This window comes from Daphnia pulex, chromosome 4 (assembly GCF_021134715.1).
Source record: "Daphnia pulex isolate KAP4 chromosome 4, ASM2113471v1".
In the NCBI taxonomy this organism is placed as follows: domain Eukaryota; kingdom Metazoa; phylum Arthropoda; class Branchiopoda; order Diplostraca; family Daphniidae; genus Daphnia; species Daphnia pulex.
The window spans coordinates 5,638,759-5,656,867 of NC_060020.1; the positions used below are offsets into that span (position 1 = coordinate 5,638,759).

The 18,109-nt window shown below is 43.8% G+C and overlaps 1 protein-coding gene across 2 annotated transcripts; it reads left to right on the forward strand.

Annotated features, from left to right (window-relative positions):
• The first annotated feature begins 351 nt into the window (after window positions 1-351).
• On the forward strand, window positions 352-17,885 carry LOC124192698. Of its 2 annotated transcripts, none has more exons than XM_046586154.1 (4): window positions 352-537; window positions 11,276-11,383; window positions 15,186-16,678; window positions 16,774-17,885. In XM_046586154.1, the coding sequence occupies exons 2-4, from the start codon at window positions 11,289-11,291 to the stop codon at window positions 17,001-17,003; spliced, it is 1,818 nt and encodes a 605-aa protein (XP_046442110.1). In that variant the 5' UTR covers window positions 352-537; window positions 11,276-11,288; the 3' UTR covers window positions 17,004-17,885. The 2 variants fall into 2 exon arrangements, with proteins under 2 accessions (XP_046442110.1, XP_046442109.1); XM_046586153.1 differs by lacking the exon at window positions 352-537 and adding an exon at window positions 3,645-4,026.
• The last annotated feature ends 224 nt before the right edge of the window (window positions 17,886-18,109 follow it).

The following is an 18,109-nucleotide window of genomic DNA, read 5'->3' on the forward strand; positions in this document are numbered from 1 at the left end:
GGGAAACGTGATGGCGTTTCACTGCCACTGCTGCCCGGTGCTGTTGATGACCACGAACTGCTTACACCCCGTGCTATGCGGTTGATGGCTATCTTGCCTTCTGTCTTTTTCAAGCCATTTCCTTGACTTTGTTTTGATTTTTCCTTGATTCTTTTTTTTTTGTTTTTTTGTTTTGTTTCTTACCTTATTTTTTTATTTTTATTTTGGAATTGTTAAATAGCCGGTGCACCATCGTTTCGGGTTAATGGAAATGTAGGAGAAATGAAAAGGTTTCCGATTCTCCGCGGTTCTTCAGGCGACCGGCATTGTTCAGCCCAAGATCCATTCTTCAAGAGATATTTCTGACAGCGTGTCCATCTCTTTTTGGATGATTTTCATTCTTCCCGCGGGAGTGCGGTGGGCGGAAGAGAAAAAGCTGCGGATCGCACGAGTCCTCGACGACCTCTTCATCTTCTACGCCAGAGAAAAATGAAATCGCCGCCGCCGCCGCCGCATTCGTGAACAGTTCGCCCCCACATCGGGTTCTTTATTACTCAGGTGAGAATCGAGTTTGGTTTTCCCTTTTTTTGATTCCTCTTCGGGTTCGGTGCTGCGTTTTTGTTTTTTAAGGCTTTTTTGGGCTTTTCTTTTTGTGTGTGTCAAAAGCGAAGAGGGTCGAATCGTTTTCTTCCTTTTTCGTAGCGAACGGTCGTGATGTTTTTCAAGGCAAAGGTTTTCTTCGATGTTGTTTTTTCTCTGGGTGGTGTCTTTGATTTATGACGATGATCAAGACGTAAAAGGAGGGTGGGGGTTGAGGGGTGGGTGGAGTTTTACGTAAGAGACGAGGCCAGAGGAATACGAAGAAAAGGAATGAAAGATAACAAATGCCGTCAGCGCTATGTATACTCTCAACTCTGACAACAATAACGAAAAAAAGAACAAGTCAGAGAGAGAGAGAGAGAGAAATGAACAATCAAAATACGGGTGAAAAAGAGGAGCACGGAATGTTTGGAAGAAAAGACAAAAACAAGAGGAGAAACAAAAAAAAAACGAGCTAGTGATCGTTCCTAAGGCCATGAAATTCATCCGGTGAATGTCCTCTCTGGACACAGCAAAAAAGGAGAAAGAGAGATAGCAATAAACAAAGGGGGGAGATGGACGTAATACCACGTCTATGGAGTAACCGCGTAGCTCTTGTGCGTGTGTGTGTGTGTGTCTGTACACAGAGTCCAAATACATCTACGTGTATTTAGAGAGTCAGTAGATCTCTCGCAACGAGTCTCTATTCGCTGAGAGTGGGGAGCCGGTTTAATCTCGACCACTCTGGAGCACGAATCGAACGGATGGAATGTTTCCTCCCCTCCAGATTATGATGGAAGCGATTCAAGTTCAAATATTCTTTTTTTTTCTTCTCTTTATCCCTAGTTTATCTCTTCATTTTTTGTCTTTTCTTTTCAGTCTAGTTTTCAGGGAAGTAACGGCAAAAAACACGACACTCGATGTATCGCTTTATCTTTTTTTAATAATCAATAAGAAAATAATAAAGGCGTACTTTCTTTCGAAAGTTCAACAATCCACCGGAATTATCGCACCACCCAAAAAAATGTACAGTAACTGTAATAACGTATCGGTATAACATCAGAAGTGCCTTTCCGGTGCTTTGGCTTCTTTTTTTATGAGTGTGTAGAGGCATAGACATTTGTTCGTATCTATAGACAGGGTATTGTATTTTACTATTTTTGGTTCGACTCGTTGTTGCTGCTCTTATTGACGTTATAGTTGTTTTTCAGTTGTTGCTCTCGTAACGGAACTCTCGCGGAGCGGGTTTTGTTGTGGCGAGGGACATCAATTTTTGTTGGAAGAAAAACCGTAATGATGGGGGAGAATGTGATGTCGATTTGGTCACTCCATTTCCCATCAGCTGTGCAGGGTTGAGCGCGCGAGCGACGGATGTTTCGCATCGAACAAGTCGAGGAGGGGGTCGTCGTGCGGGATTCCGCTCGTCTTCTTCGTCTGTCGTACGTGTCGGTGTGAAATTTGATGGCCGAGGAATGTTTTGATTACATTTTTGTTTTCTTTCTTTTTGCTTCTTTTCATTCTTTCGCTTCTCAGTTTGTTTGGGCTCTTGGTTAGCCTCTTCTACGCATCTTATTCCAGTGTACAAGACCGCAGTCCGAATGACTTGGATATTTTTTGGGGTTTGTTTGTTTGTTTCCAATCGAAGCTCCAAAAGGTGAAGCTCGGTCAAAGTCCGATCGAAATAATCCGCAAACCAAAGGGAAGGAAAAAGGAAAGAAAAGAGGAAAGAAAAAAAAACAATAATTGTTCTTTGTTTTTTCTAGCGCAATAACGGTGTGGGGAGGGAGTTCAACCAGGTCATTTGGCAAGCAAATAAAAATCACCATGACGAATGGGTTTGAGGTGTGTCGTGTTGGGCGATAATTAACACCACCTGTATCCATTACGCGAATGGGGACAAATGTCGCTATGTGTGTGCCTATTTTTCTTTCCTTTTTGACTCGGCTGTTTTATGTGTCCTCGTGGAAAATGAACAACAATTTTCAAGTCATTTCTTTAACGATTTTTGTTTTTCTGCGTGCAATCTCGCACAGATGGTCTGCGGTCAAGTTCTCTCCATCATCTTATTACTCTCTTTCATTGGCATGGAGCGCAAGGAGAAGCCGAGAAGCTCCTTCTTCCTTCTGTGCGCACCACCAAACAGTTGGCCCGATCTTTCCTCCTCGTTTCTTTTCTTTTTCTCTCTTTTTGAGACTATTCGTTAGAACAAACTACCAGCAGTTCGTATTTGCTTTTTCTTCTTCGTCTTCTTCTTCTTTATTTTGGCGCTTTCGACAACGAGAAAAATGTGACGCTCGGCTGGATATAACAAGTCATCCGCCGGACCCCAACTTCCCCCGACACTTTTTTTTTTCTCTTTTTCTCTTTCGTTCGTTTTTTTTTCTTCCCCCCATCGCCGTTTCCCACCCATTAGTAAAGTGTTGTTTTATTATTTCTCTTCCGTCCTCCAAGAAAATAAGTGGAAGAACATTGTGAGTCGGTTCTCTTTATTCTTCTTCTCCTCGAAATTGTGTATCAATCTTTGTAGAAAACAGAAAAGAAGAGCTGACTCGGATGGCCTCGTCCGTTCTTTTTTCGGTGAAAGTGTTTTCGAACCGGCCGAGCGTATCGGCAATCGACTTTGAGTGTCGTCAATGTTGGAAATTGTTGACTGCGCCAAGTCTTGCGATTGATTGAACGCTCGGAATCTCTGGTTGAGTAACGGCTACACTTTGCGTGAAGAAAGAAGTGACAAGGGAAATATTCCTTTTCAATAATTTCGGGAGAAAAATAAAATGCGATGCTTGTTTTTGTTTCAGGGAGGGTTAGATTTTTAAAAGAAGAAGAAAAAAAAAAAAGAATAGAAAAATCAACTTATGCATATATAAAGAAATTGCCCTCTGGTCTCCTCCACGGTTCTCTGCCCTCATGTATTCCTCCCCTCCCGCCGACCACCTGACTGACGACAGAGAAAAGACCCTGAACGCCGGCGGGTACGTACACTCACTGCGGCTGGCAGTGCAGCGGGACCGTGTTGTTGTATAGTGTGGTGTAAAGCCCACCTCCCCTCCCTTTTACGTATAGGCAGCAGCTCCCTCTCTCTCTTTGCCGAAAGCTCGTGTCTGAACCGAGTTCCGATCAGTCGACTGCCGACCTCTCGTTCGGCGTGGTTGTGCCGTCTCCCCAATTGTTTATTTCACGTCGGTTTCCATTCACATTTTTCTCATTCTTCCTTTTTTCGAGTTGTTGTGTGTCGGTTTCGAGCGCATGACCGGGAAAAATTAAATCGAGCCAAAGGAAATCGCATCGTCGACCGTTTCGTGTCTTTTTCTTTTTGTTGTTGTTGTGGTGCATCACATTTCTTAGAGAAAGAAAAGAAAAAAGAAGAAGAAAAGAAAAACACCAACCTGGTTGATTTGTTTCGTTTGATCGCCGTTGGAACTCCCGGCCCTCTTCTCTACCAAAGCGTTTCGTCAACCAGCCCAACAGGTATATAGTACACACAAGGCGTTGTTTTGCATTTAGAGAGACACATTTCGTAATGGCCGAGGCTATAAGAACTGGTACGCGGTTGTTACGGTAATGCAGTAGCGGGTGACCAACCTCTCGGCAACCATTCCAGTTCGATAAGAGCCGTTTGATAGAGATTGGCGGAGATTAATTCAATAGCATTGTCGACGACCTGTTCCTCCTCCCAACCAAAACATTTCGAAAGAAAAGAAGGAGCCCTGCCTTTTATTCCTTTTTCCCACTTTTTTTTTCTTTTTTTCGGTTTTCCAGCAAAAGTCGTGATGACGACCTTTTGAACTGAATTCTTCCTCACTGGGAAACAACACAATTGAGCGCACCGCAGCGATGTTTTTTTGATAACACGTTAGCGACGACGTTAATTTTTTTTTCTTCTCATTTTTGGGGCTTTTCAATGAAGGAAAATGAAAAATTGCGTCGGGCCGAGTCATTGGCGGAAAAAGGAGCCCCCCCCCCCGTTTGTTTCGTTTTTGCTCCAGGAGAGAGAAAGACAACCGTTGCTCATTTTTATTAGGTAGAATAATAAGAAGCTCTTTTTCGCCAATGATGAGCCCCTCTCTTTGCAGATGACCATGAAAGGCACTCTTTCTCTCTATATAGCTCCTCTATGATTTATTCTCATATTTTCATTTTATTACCCAAGGTGATGGTCCGGTCTGTCTGTACATCGTAAACCTGGAAAGGAGGATAAGAAGAAAGAAAGAAAAGGGATAGGATAGCGTATAGCCAGAAAGAGATACACAACAAGTTGTGCTAAAATAAGATAGAAGCGCAGTTTCTGTATGCAGATTGTTCCGTTCCTGGTTCGGCCTTAAATGGGCGACGTAACCTTTTCGGCGTTCCACTTGGCGGAGTTCTAAGGTCCTCCACGTAGTATTTTATCCCAGTATTGTTGTTGTTGTTGTTGTGTCACGTAACACATGCGGGGGATGTTTAGATAATCAACGGTATCTCCTTTTCGGTGTGCCACTCGTTTGATCAAATAACCAGGAAAATGATTTCTTTTTTTCTTTTTCTCAAAATGAGATAGATAGAACAAGTAAATAGTAGGGAGTAGTAGGCAAAGCGAAACGTTACGTGGGATGAGACATTATGACAGGCCGTATTTTTTTTTAGTTTTTTTTTCTTTCTCCCAAGAGTTTCTTTCTTTCCGTAGAGGAACAGAAGTTGTAGTGGGATAGTCATCGCTCATCCTTCTTTTTGATTTCTCCTAGCACCGAAAAAAGACACGAAGAAATCTCATTAACGTCGCCTTTTTCCTGTTCAATTTCGGGAAAAAGAAGGGGAGAAAAATAAATAATAAATAGAAGATGAATTTTGTTTTTCTCTCTCTCCTTACCGCAAGAAACGAGTGTGTCCCTGTTCCTTTTTTCTCCCCCATTTTTTCTTGTTTTGTTTTTTCCTCCCTTGGTTTCTTATTTCTTTCGTTTTATTCGTTCACTATGGCCATGATGATATTCACCTTTTTGAGAATTTTCAATCGGGAACCACACCCAGTTACCACTGGTTTTGGCTGACGTGTCATCTACGTACTTGCCATCGGGTCACGAATAAAAGAGAGAAACAAGAAAACAGATTAGCAGTTGGTTTATTTTGTAATACCGAGAACAAATTTCCCTTTAAAGGGCGATAGCGCCGAGAGAGAAGAAGGTAAAAATGAGAAGCTTTTTAAAAGAAAGGAAATTGTGCCGCCGAAATAAAAGTTACACAAGTAACCTGAATGCCAACAGGAACACAAAACCTTTGGTTCTTTGGCTATTGACATGGCCATAATATATTGTTGAGGCGATAACCGCGATATGTTCCTACTACTACAGTCGTTGTGTTCTAGTCGTCAATTTTTGTTTTCGGTTGTTTTTCGCCTATTTTTTGCTCACTCTCGTATACGTTCGCTCTGTGTGTTCTCTCTGACAGGAGAAAAATGTTGGGTCGTACAATGTGAAACCGCGTGCAGTGAAAAACGTTTTTTTTTTGTGGAGGTTTTCTTCTTTTTGCGGGACTGCTTTTTACGAGCGGAAGTCGACCATCGAACGAAACAAGCCAGAGCTTCCGCCCGCGGGACGCACGAAAGAAAATAAAGTAACGAAAAAGAATTAGAGAGGAAAAAGAGCAAAGAAACGATTGAACTGGGCCGTCTGCTTGTTGTTGTTCTATCCCGCAAGGCTTTGTGTTTGGTTCGCTGGCATTTTTTTTTTCCAGAAACACAACCGAAATAGAAAGAGTAAAGAAACTTCGTCGGCGCGTATAGGCAACATCCAAATGGAATTAAAATACACGGAGGGGAAGAAAGAAAGAAAAAAATGGACCGAGTGTGTGTATAGTTAGTTGCGTTTGTACTCTGAGCGGGCAAGGCAATCACTTCTGCTGGTCGAATGGGCTGAACTTTAGTCGAGTTAGTAGTAAAGTTTTTTTTCTTCTGCGAGGAAAAGAAATAGGCCGGAATGCGCGTGTGTTTTGTGTTTTTCTTGGTTGAATAGTTGACCGATTTAAAAGGAAAAAAGAAAGAAGAGTCTCTTTTCAGAAGGAGAATTCGGCCCCCTTCTTCTCCGTATATCATTTTTGGGCTGCCGAGTGGAAACAAGAACACGTAGGACGGAATAGGTACCGTTAGGTGACGTGCGCTGAAATTCTGAATCCGTAGGCTGGCATCAGGTAGTTATGTGAGAACTAACGTTAGGATTCATCGCTATCCATTCTCCCCTTCTCGTCATTCCGGTCGTCGAGTATCAGTCGACGGACAGACTACATTACATACGGCAGATGATTGATACATTGAGAATCCACACCGCACCCGACAAGATGTTTGCGTTTGTCGATGCAAATGCAGCCGACGAAATGAGAAAGAAAGTTGAAAGCTGCTTAGCATCTTCTTCTTCTTCTATTATTTAAGAACCTCATACACGCCAGACGATTTCATCATCATTCTAAATAATCCCCGCGAAAGAAATCAATTCTCCTTTGCCAAATCAAAATCAGAATTTAGAAATAAAAAGGATGTTAACGTTTTACATGCAAAAGTGAGATACCATCAGTTTGTGTATACATACTATTCAAACTGTTTTCTTGGCTCAGCTCACCGTGCCAGTTGTCCAGCTGTTGGATGCACACAGGGTCCAGGCTTTTTTTAAATTTTGTTTCTTTTTACAAGCCCTCGAGAAAATCAATGCCAATTAAGGTATTGAATAGACGCCAACTCTGTGGAGCTTTGATTATGGCATTTGGCGTTGTTTTTTAATGACCGCTCGAGGGATCCTGTTCGTGCTGACTATCCCAAGCAGCTGCAGCACGCTAGGCGCTCCACAAGTTATCGCTCCGAGATTCGAAATGGTGCTGGTAGCCGAACAATCGACCGTCGTGTTTTTTTTCTCTTTCGTTTATCCTCCCAACTCTCGTCTCTTTTTGTCCCTTTTGATATTTTTTCGTCCCTTTTTTTTTATTGAGGAAAATCGGTTTGGAGCAAAGAAAAATCAGGCAGCAATCAAGGGGCGGGAGACGGTGGCCCGTCTCCCTTGACTTTTGACTTTATTTGGGCCCTTTAACCTGATAAGGAAAATGCCAGAAACGGTTGGAAAAATTGGCGACGATGATGATGGAACTCAGGGCACTTGTGCACGAAGGACAACCGGATTTTTTCTCTCTCTCTCTCTCTCTCCCTCTCACTCCTCTATCACAGAGATAAGAGACAACAACAACGAAACGGTTCCGCAAGTTTCTCTCTTCTGTGTTGGGTTGAGTCAGCATCAATGCGCGTAACGGTCGGCCAGACAAGTCAGTTTATCACAATTTCCCTGCCAGCTAGTATCCCGAAGGTTAACTGAAAACATTCGTCCAACCAATACCGAACACACCCTTTGTGTTTGTTTGCCAGTGTGTTGGTTCGGAGAAAGGAGAGAGCTACTATATCTTGATCTTAACCTTGTTGCGTTAGTCTCTTGCCTAATATTTCTTTCTTTGCTATACTTTTACTTCAATGTTGCCCAGTTTCTTTTGTTGCTGCCTTGTTTTTTTTTCTCTCTCTCTCTCTCCTGCTTTTTGGCTGCCGTTCCGTGCCAAAAGTTGGATCATATTTCAAATATGATTATGAGACACCGTTTCTTGAGAGCCTACTGTGGAAAATCGTTGCCCAGTCGGTTCTTTTTTTTCCTTTTTTCAGCTGGTTAGCGGATGAGAAAAAACACGAATGTTTCTCTTTGAATACTTTTTTTTTCTTTATTTGCTTCCACCACCAGACAGTCAAATAGAACAGCACCCAATAACTCCGCCCGAAAATGGAAATTACGTATTTGTTCGCAGATTCCCTTTCTAAAATCTCCCCTAAGCGATTTCTTTTTGCTTCTTTTTATTCTCTCCGCCTGACTTGTTAGTGTTGCATTTTGCTTCTTGGTTATAGTTACTTTTTTTTTTGTGGGTAATTTCGCCCTTCTGGTGTTCCCAGTTCTGGGAACTACTGGGAAACCATTTGTGGGGGTTTTTTCTTTCTTTTTTTCGCAGAGGAAGAAATGCCCATGTGAAGTTGGACAAAAGCCAATGAAGTAAGAGACTCTTAAAAAGGGAAAAGTGGGTGGTTTTGAAAAGGGCCAAGCAAAAGTCGATACGTCGCTAATAAAAAGCCGTAAAGCTCGCACGTACAAGTTGCCTTTTCACTCCTTTCTTGTGTAATATCAAGGTCGACATCAAGGCGTTCCATATGAGGGCATCTTCCGCCCTCCAACACGTTCAGTCTGACGTGTCGGATTAAATCAGCGCAGTTGGATGTATGTATAGAAGAATATTAGAAGAATAAAAGGAAGAGTTTGTCTTGTTGGGGCTCTTCTCTTTTAGGCTCCAAACTTTCTTTTTCATTTGACGGGCGACGTATGCGCTCGTCCGACACGTTTCGTCCGCACCCACCACTGCCCGTGAAAACTTGAAAAGAGTTGAACAATTCGACAGTGCGGTGACACCATCCGCATCACATCGTCCATTACAAAAAGGAGGGAAAGAAAGTTCTTTTTTTTTTAATATAATAGTCACAAGAATCATCGTCATTCTTAACTCGATTCACCAATGTTTTTATATGTTTTTTCATCGAGCGCTCGTTCATCAAGGCGCCAACCGCTTGACGGTTTGTGTGGGTGGTCAATTCCGGACCGAACTGACCGTTCCGTCTCATTCCCTTGGACTCTCTCCTTTTTTTTCTCTCTCTCTCTCTTAATAGTGACAGCATAATGTATTTATATTCATTTCTTTTATGAAAGTGTTATCGAAATTCTGAGGTTTCCTCCAAGAAAATGGTTATAAAAAAAAATAGTACCACGGGATGCGTGAAAGCTATTTTCGTGATGATGGTTCGTTTCAAAGTCATTTTCCGATTTCTATTTCAAACCGATTCCAACGTATATAGCCTAATGTTATACCAATTTTATCTACTTAATTCGTCCGAGTTCTTCACGACAACCAACAGACCAAAGAACTTCCCTCTAGCGCCCCCCCCCAAAAAAAAACGAGAATGAGATTTTTAACGGATTGCCGTCAATAGTCTGAACGAAATCAACCGAGACCTTGGCTCACGATCATGGCCGCCAGTCGCAATTGTCTTTGAAAAACAAAAGAGATTAAAAGAAATTACAGTCAAAGTGTTTAGATAATATGTCTGCGTGTGTGGGTTCCGATTTCTCGTGCAGGGAGTACGTGTATGGTGTAGGGTAGACGACGCGTGCAAAGTAGGACACACAACAACAGCCAAGTGTGCAGGCAAACTTATCCGCCTCCTGTTATTGTTAGAAAGTGACTGTCGTTTTTTGTTGAAGACTTTTTATTTATTTTTTTTCTGGGTTGAAGACTTTTTGTTGACGTTGTTGTTTTGCAACTCTCTCTCTCTCTTTTCCTCCTTTAACGTAGATGTGTGCAATATTTGTGTGTGTGGTTTGTTTGCTGGCGATGATGATGATTGTGGTGGTGGGGCTGCTGCTGTTATTATTATTATTTACGTAGGCTTCTGCCACGTTTTTATACGGGACGGGCAGCAGGCTGGCTGCTGCACCCATCGGCGCATTACATTGTTAATGCCGGGCGTCTCTTCCCAGTCATTGTGGACGTCAAAGAGTCTTCCTCTCACCTCAATCTCGGCCCATTTCCAATGCAGCAACAGTTTGAGAAATCTTTTTCTTCTTCTTCTTCTTCTTAGCTGCTCTTGTGGTGGCGGAGGAGGAGGCGGTAAATTGAGAGAGAGAGGAGAAGAAACATGACTGAAACTTTCACTCGACTGCGGCCGCTGATTTTGATTCTCCTTTAGTGTATGCACAGACACACACACACACATCTTTGTGTATTATTCATCAGTTGGCCTTTTTTTTTTCTTCGAGAAAAACTTAAGCAAACATCGTTGCATTTGAATATTTTTCATTTGCCTCCAACCAGCAACTCGGCCATCAAAGAAGAAGATTTTGGGTTGTTGCTGTTGTTGCTGTTGTTGTGTTCATTATCGAATCTTGGCGGCGCTCACTGCGGGCACGTTCACCTTTCGAGTTCACCTCTCCATCCTCGGGTACTTGCGATGTGCTGCTCTCGGTTGTTATTCATTAAGGCCGAACAACACACTCTGCCGCACTAGTGGTGGTGGTGGTGGTTTTTTTTAGTTCGTTTTCATGGACCCAGAAATTTCAGTTGTCTTTTTATTCCATTCGACTTGCACGACCTCTCGGTCTGTTTGGTTAGATTTTCTTCCTGCTGTGTGTGTACGTGTATAGGATCATCCCGGATGCCTTTATACGTAATTTTGTGTTTGTGTGTGAGTGTGTGTGTGTGCCTAGTAGCGCGACAACGTAGGATAATTCAAGTCTTATACGGCACGTTAGTTTGTTGTGCAAGACTCTGTGAGAATGAAAAAGGGGGAGAAGTTGCGCAGCCCAGGGAACCAACAAATGAGAGTTGTTTGGGGTAAAGCTCACACACACATCCATTCCGGATGGAGGGGAGGAGGAAGAAGAAGAAGAAGTTGGGAGACTTTTTCTTTGGAAATCTATTCATTCTTATTATGAGTTGTGTAATTGCGGGAAAAACGGGTAAGAATAGCACTGGTGTACCTGAAGAAAAAAAGTGGAAAATGAATTTTTTTCTTTCCCCGAGACATCATTGTTGTTGTTGTTGCTTGTATGTTGTTACCATTTAACTTTGTTTATTGTTATATTCATTTTCGTTTTTGGATTTTTTTTTTGCTCTCCCCCTCTAGGAGTTTGTGCATAATGAGCGACATGAAGAGGCTCTTCTACGTGTGGTTCCTCGGCGCCAAAGAATGCCGCGGATTGCGTGGCGACGAATTCGTTCGGCCCATCGTCCGGTACGTCCATTTTCTTTCGTCATTCCTATTCAAGCGCGTGTGTTATTCAAATTTTGGCGCTTCTAATTACCGGGTTACCTTTTCAACTCATCACAGTCCTTGTAAGGGCCTCATCACGTCTTGTTTCGTTTTTTTTTTCTTCTTTTTAATTCGACTTGTTTCTCTCTCTCTCTACCTTCCTTTCGGAGCAGAAGAAACAATAACAAAACAAACGACCAATCACCTTTTTCTCTTCTCTTCTCTCGACTTCGTGAGGCCCGTGGGACAGTTTTTATCTTTTTCCAAGGGGAAGGCAAGGAGGGAATTTTGAAATTGAAAACTTCCGCGTCTTATTCTTCTCTCTCCCCCCTCTCCTTATGGCTAGACTTAACGACTCATTTGTGCCGGAACGCCACCACCAGAGCGCTGTATTTTTTTTCTCCTTTATAGTACCGTACTTGAGTTGCATTGCGTAGCTGAGTCGGAGAAAAAAAAAAGGAAAAATGGGAATGAACCGAATAAAGAAACGAAGCGAAAAGAAGAAGAAGAAGGAAAAGGGCTATTAGATGAAGCCAGTGTGGTTTTCTTTCTTTTTTTTAGTTACACAGAATCAACTGTGTAGTACGTGGGATAATCTGAATCGTGTTCTAATATTATGATTAGAAAAGAAAAGGGAAAAACAAAAAAAAAAATCCGGCCTGCCCTTTTTCTTTATATTTTTAAATTTTGTTCAGCTCCGATCCAATTTTTCACGGGTTGGTGTGTTTGTCGGTGAGGTCATTGACAAAAACACCTTATTGGGGACGTCGTAAGACATCCAAGGGAGACTATCATTTGTGTTTGTTTTGGGAAATGGAAAAGGGACCGCGGCAAACAAAGTGTGTAGGACGTGCATGTATATGATTGTTGTGTGTGTGTAACACGTTAAAACACTTGACTCGTCATCGATAGCCGAAAGGAACGAACAAGACGAGCGTGCAAGGAGGGAGGGGTTCATCCTGCAGAAAAAAAAGCCAAAAAAATTACGTTTTCATTTTAAACAAAAACGAAACACAAAGTTCGATGAACGCTCGGGTCCTCTTTTATCTTTTTTTTTTCTTCAATCCCCTGAAATGTATTTTATTTATTACGCAGTCAGCTATAGTCGCAGTCTTTATCTCTCTTTACCTTAGTACAAATTTCAGTCCTCGGCTCAGTGGTGCTTTTTTTTTGTCTCATTTGATCCGGACATGTTTACGACTCCAAGTTTAGGAAAGAAGAAAGAAAACTTGGCGTTTGGGTCTTTTTTTTCTTCTTCTTCGCTGCTGTCCAGGGAGACCAGAAATTACTGCCGTGTACGCATTTCAAGTCTACACACAGCCCAGGTCTACGCGTTTGGCAGCCTGGGCTTTGCGACACCAATAAGCTACGTCTCGGCCGTGCCATATAAAGTCTCTCTAAGAAGGAAACGAACGAGCGAAGGAAAGGAGAAAAATAATGATAATAATAAAAAAGAAAAAGAAAATCCAACTTGTTTATGCAACGTCGTGCGACTTTTTTTGTGTGTGCGCTTCCCGGTCGTCGTCGTTATTGTCGCCAGGGTCGTGGAAATTTTTCTCAGCCGACAGCCGAGTGTATATATGCCATGTAATAATAATATGACAACTGTAGAGCTTTTCAAGTCTTCGGTGGTGAAGAGATGAGGAAAGAAATGTAGACCCCCACTTCGGGGCTGGCTGTCCCGAATGGTCGTGATTATGCGGTGCGACATCCTCCTCCTCCTCCTATTCTCTCGCTGCAACTACTACTGCCGCACTAATAACAGCCAACCGTCGTGTATTCTTCTTTGTCTCTTTTTTTTCTTTTCTGGCTTCACTTGCCGAGGAGAGAGAGATGCATGTAGGCTTTTCTCTCTCCTCTTTTGTTCTCTGTGCGTTCCATCACGGAATTGAGGATCACGGCGAATGTAGACACACACAGTGCGTATACCTATAAGAGCGGGGCCGAAAAGATGTGTAGCCTGCTGGCCTTGCATTGTTTTCTTAGCAGCTAGTCATATAGGCATTCCATCTTTTTCTCACTCGCTTCCAAGCAGCTGCTGGAAATTCCCTCCAAGGCTGTAATCACCTCCTTCAATGCGTTCGCTGCTCACAAATATCTTTCGAGCATCAGCAGCAAGGCGAGGCGAAAAAAAAAAGAAAAAAAGAGCTCAAGAGAAGATAAAAGGAAAGCCTTGCAAGTCGAGCCGGTGCGCGCATTTCCTTATCTGTTGCAAAGATGAATGGGGAAGAAGAAGAAGAAGGTCGGAGAGCTCGTTGTGTTCAGAGAGTCAAGTTGGGCTTGGTTTATTTTTTGTTCACCTTTCGCCAAGCCTGACGCCCATTTTCTATCTCATTCCTTATCCACCCAATCATCTCTAATCGCTTTCGACGTCTTCAATCATAGAGCACACACATCGCTTCCCCGCTCACGATCTTCTTCTTTTTTATGGAGGACCCCCTTCCTTGTCCCTTACGCGTCATTCCACACGGGTCCAATCAAGCCATTATTTTTTTTCTTCTTCTTCCATCCGATCCGCACGGATGCGATTGGCCACAGCAACCGCCGATGTGTTGTTTTTATAACTGAAGCGTATACCGTAACTTTCTTCGACTTGAATTTTTTTGTTTTTTATTATTATTATTTGTTGTTTTGTTGTTTTTTTCGTTTCGTGTGTTTCCTCCGGTTTCGGGCTGTGTGTAAAAAAAACACCTGGCGTGTGTTCACCATCAGGGTCGTTTCACTAAGATGAATGTCTGCCTGTGTGTCGTCACTGTCGTGAAACAAAAAAAAAAAAAAAAAAAACAAGATGCCGCCAGATCGTTCCTCCCATTGTGTTTGCGAATGACACGAATCGCTTGACAGCCGGAATTGACTAGTCCTCCGCTTTTTGCAACAAGTTTACATTTCATTTTTCCAGAGTTGAGTACTCGCAAAAGTTATGCGGGGAATGCTCGTGGAAATTGAAATTGATTTTTTCCCCCCTCGTTCCGTTGGCCGCCCTCTGCTCGTGTGCAGACGCTGTCAAAATGATATTATGACATCACGTTTTGGAAATTAAATTTGAATAGGTCGAGCGGTCAGAAAAACCGGAATGAAAGGTGGACGATAATAACGACGGACAGACGGGCAGACAGACAGACACAGAGAATTTGAGAAATGGGAACTCACGTTTGCATAGAGAGAAACAGAAAGAAAGAAAAAAATAGGGAATAAGTGTCGAGCGGATGAAAGACTCTGGCTCTTCTTTTCTTTCTTTTTTCCAGATATATCTTATCTCGGATCAACGACCGAGCGCACCGAATCCGGGTGCACGCGCACGCCATCATTCCGTACTGCGGAAGAGACGAACTGACCGATGAACGAAAAAAAAAAAAAAAACACGAACGAAACGAAACACATACGCGTAGAATTGATGATGGCTTTCGTGTACGTGAGAAACTCATGAAGACCTGCGGTTATGTGAAACCATTCCTAACCATTTTGAAAAATGACAATGGCCCACACGGCGAGACTCTTATGTCTTGTCGGGTTTCTTCCGTATGTGTTTGCCATCATCATCTCGGCCCAAATGATGATGCGCTCCGTCGATCATTATTGTCTCGCTCTCTTTTTTTCTTCGCAGACTTCATCTTTATTTTGATTAATAGCCTCCCCCCCCCCCCTTATTTCATAAAGGATATACAAGTCCTGCAATTTTGTGAGTTGATGGCGCGTTGGAATGGTGAGGTGGTTGATGGATTTGTTTGGCTAAATGTTTTTTTTTCTTTTGTTCTCTTTTTGATTTTGATGGCCGCGTCCACAGGTACTTCCAGCGCAAGGAGGAAGAATGCGAGCCGTCCAAAGTGACGCTGCAAATTTCGGCGAAAGGAATTAAATTGGTTGCCGATTCCCTTCGTCATTTTGTGCCCAGTCATGCCGTCACTTACGTCAGTCAGGGGGCTCCGCCCGACGATGACATCGTCTCCGTCATTTTGCTCCTGTACAATCCGATTACCAAGTGCCCGGTTCACTTGCACGCCTACCGCTGCGACTCGGTCGAGACGGCCGACCTCCTGTCGGAGCAGTTCCAGCTGCTCGTCGACCTGCCGGAGAACCAGCGCAAGATCCGCGATCTGGAGCAGCGACTCCAGTCGCAGGGACTCTACCCCAGCGCTAGCCAGAACCAGTCGAGAATGCTCATCAAATCGTGCGATACCGGATTGGGTGGATCCAGCGGAGATCTACTTGCCGGCCACAGTGATTCATCCAGTGACGACGTCGCCTCAAATGACGTCTGCAAGTCAGCGGCGGATCTGCAACGTCCCATTCCGCTTCAATCCGATCCGGCCATCTCCAAAAACGACCAGGAACGTATTGCCCGTCTCTACGATTCACTGGCCGCTGAGCTGCGCGACAAGCTGGGTGGCGCCATGTCCGGCAAAGCTGCTCCACTCCTTCTGCCTCCGAAGGACTACGAGACGCAACAGCCGGAATCGGGTCGACCGTTGGCCAAGAATCCAGCGGTTCAATCCAACAACAATCGGGCCGGTCGCGCAGTCGTCCGAGGCAACAAGCAAACGGACAACGGGTCGTCGAGCGGACTCTCTAGTGGAATCGGATCCGATCTGGACGATCCGGTGGCTGAACGTTCCAGGAATCGCGAATGGATGCGATCGACCGCCGTTAGCAGTCAGCAACAACAACAACAACAGCAGCAACAACAACAACAACCCGACAATCGACAACAACAGCAACTTCAACAGGCTCGCCAGCGTTACAGCTATCATGATTCCAACAGCAACAACAACAACCTTATGCAGCAGCAGCAACAACAGCACCAGTACCAACAACAACAGCAGCAGCAGCAACAGCAGCAGCAGCATCAAGAAGTCCGGCGTCGAGAGCCCGTCATGCGTCAGATGTCAGAGCGGCGTGACACGGCCACTTTATTGAACCGGCGCTCCATGTCAGATTTGCGCCGCCAGGAAGAGTCGGCCGTCATGATCCGCCGGAGAGAAGAAAGCTGCCGTGACATTCGTGCAAGTAACGCCGAGCTGAACCGTAGCCGGGCCGATTTCCAGCAACTTTTATTGGCTGATGGGAACCGGAGTCGGGTCAAGGAAGCTCTCTCCAAATTTGAGAGCCGAGATCACCAGCAACACGAGCACGTCAAGGCCGTTCACGCCAGTTCACGCAGTCGCTCTTTCCGCGACGACCAGCCGTCTCAAGGCTGGAACGCGGGATTCAAGTACCGCCGCCAGCCGTCGGCTCTCGTCGATGGCTATCAAGAGCTGGACCAGAGAGAACGCTTTCCAGGTACGATGCCAACTTACTATTTACCATTGACTTGAGAGAGATGAAAAAGACTAACTAATGCTCTCGTCATTTGTCTTGTCCGTCCGTTTGTGCAGGTCTCGACAGAGAAACGGCCCGCGTCCTCGAGCCACTCCACGGACCGATGGGCGGCATGTCGCATCATCAACAGCAGCAGCAGCAACGTCACTTGCAGCGCCACAAATCGTCGGAATTTGTCTCGATGATCAAACGTGGCGGTCCGAACGAGTCCGGAACCGTCGTCGTCGTCGAGCCTACCCAAAAAGTGGGCAATCGACACTTCCGCGCCGTCCGCCAACCCAACTGACGCGACGATTTTCAATTGTGATTTCTTTTCTTTTCATTTCTTATTTTTTCTTTTGGGTTTTTTTTTTATATTCATTTTCTTTTCAATCGGAAAAAACCTTTGGGTCCTTCTCGTCCGCCCCTCCAAAAATATGTTTCCGTTGCAATCAAACGGAATGACCGTCAGATTGACTTCTAATGGCCTTCACATGCCTCAGTGTGAATAGAAGAATGGGAGAATTATAGAAAGAGAAAAGCGACTAAAAGGCTACCGAAAATCGCGTTTTGTTTGTTAATGGTGGCCGATAGAGGACGACGACGAGTGCGGCACTACGGTTGCATTGTTTCGCTGCTGCCGCCGCGCAGCCGAATGAAAATGTTTCGTCTGATTGCCTTTTGATTTCGTAGTTCGTACACGGGAAGAAAATGCAAGAAAAGAGAAAAAGCTAGATAATGATAATAATAAACAATAAAATACAAAAAAAAAAAAGACGCATCAGCAGAAAAAAAGGACCCGGAACACTTTTTTTTTTCTAGAGAGTCCGCGCTACATTTTTTAATAATCATTTTATCTTTACCTCTTTGTATTTTTTGGTATTTCTTTTTTCAATTTATTTCTTCTTGTTCTTGGCTCTTCTGTCCCATTTGTTTTTCCTATTCTTCTTCCACCCAGTGAAGCAAAGAACCTGGAGTGGTACGAAAGTAAACAAGAGAGTGTTGCAAAGTAGTAAAACTTTCAGTTGCTATTTTGTGTGTGTCTTAGTGTGCGTGTGTAAGTGTGTGTGTGTTCCCCACCCCCTCATCTCCAATTCCCTCCCCTTTATTCCTCCCTTTTTATCCCGTAACGCAATTGCTCGTGACTGATGTGAATGTGACCTTTTTGAATATATATATACAGTAAATATTTGTTCTTTGGGTTTTCGTTTCTTCTTTTTTGTGTGTGGGGGCGGCTGGAGAGTGGAGACGGACGAAAGGAGGAAAAAGAAAATGTTTGTAATAAAACTTTCATTCCGTAAAAATTCTGCCACTGCTGACAGTACTACTTTTTGTTTTCTTCATTGAGCAACCCTTGCGGCTTAACGACGCTAAAGCCACGTCATAAAGTCAATGCCTTTATAACGTAGTGCA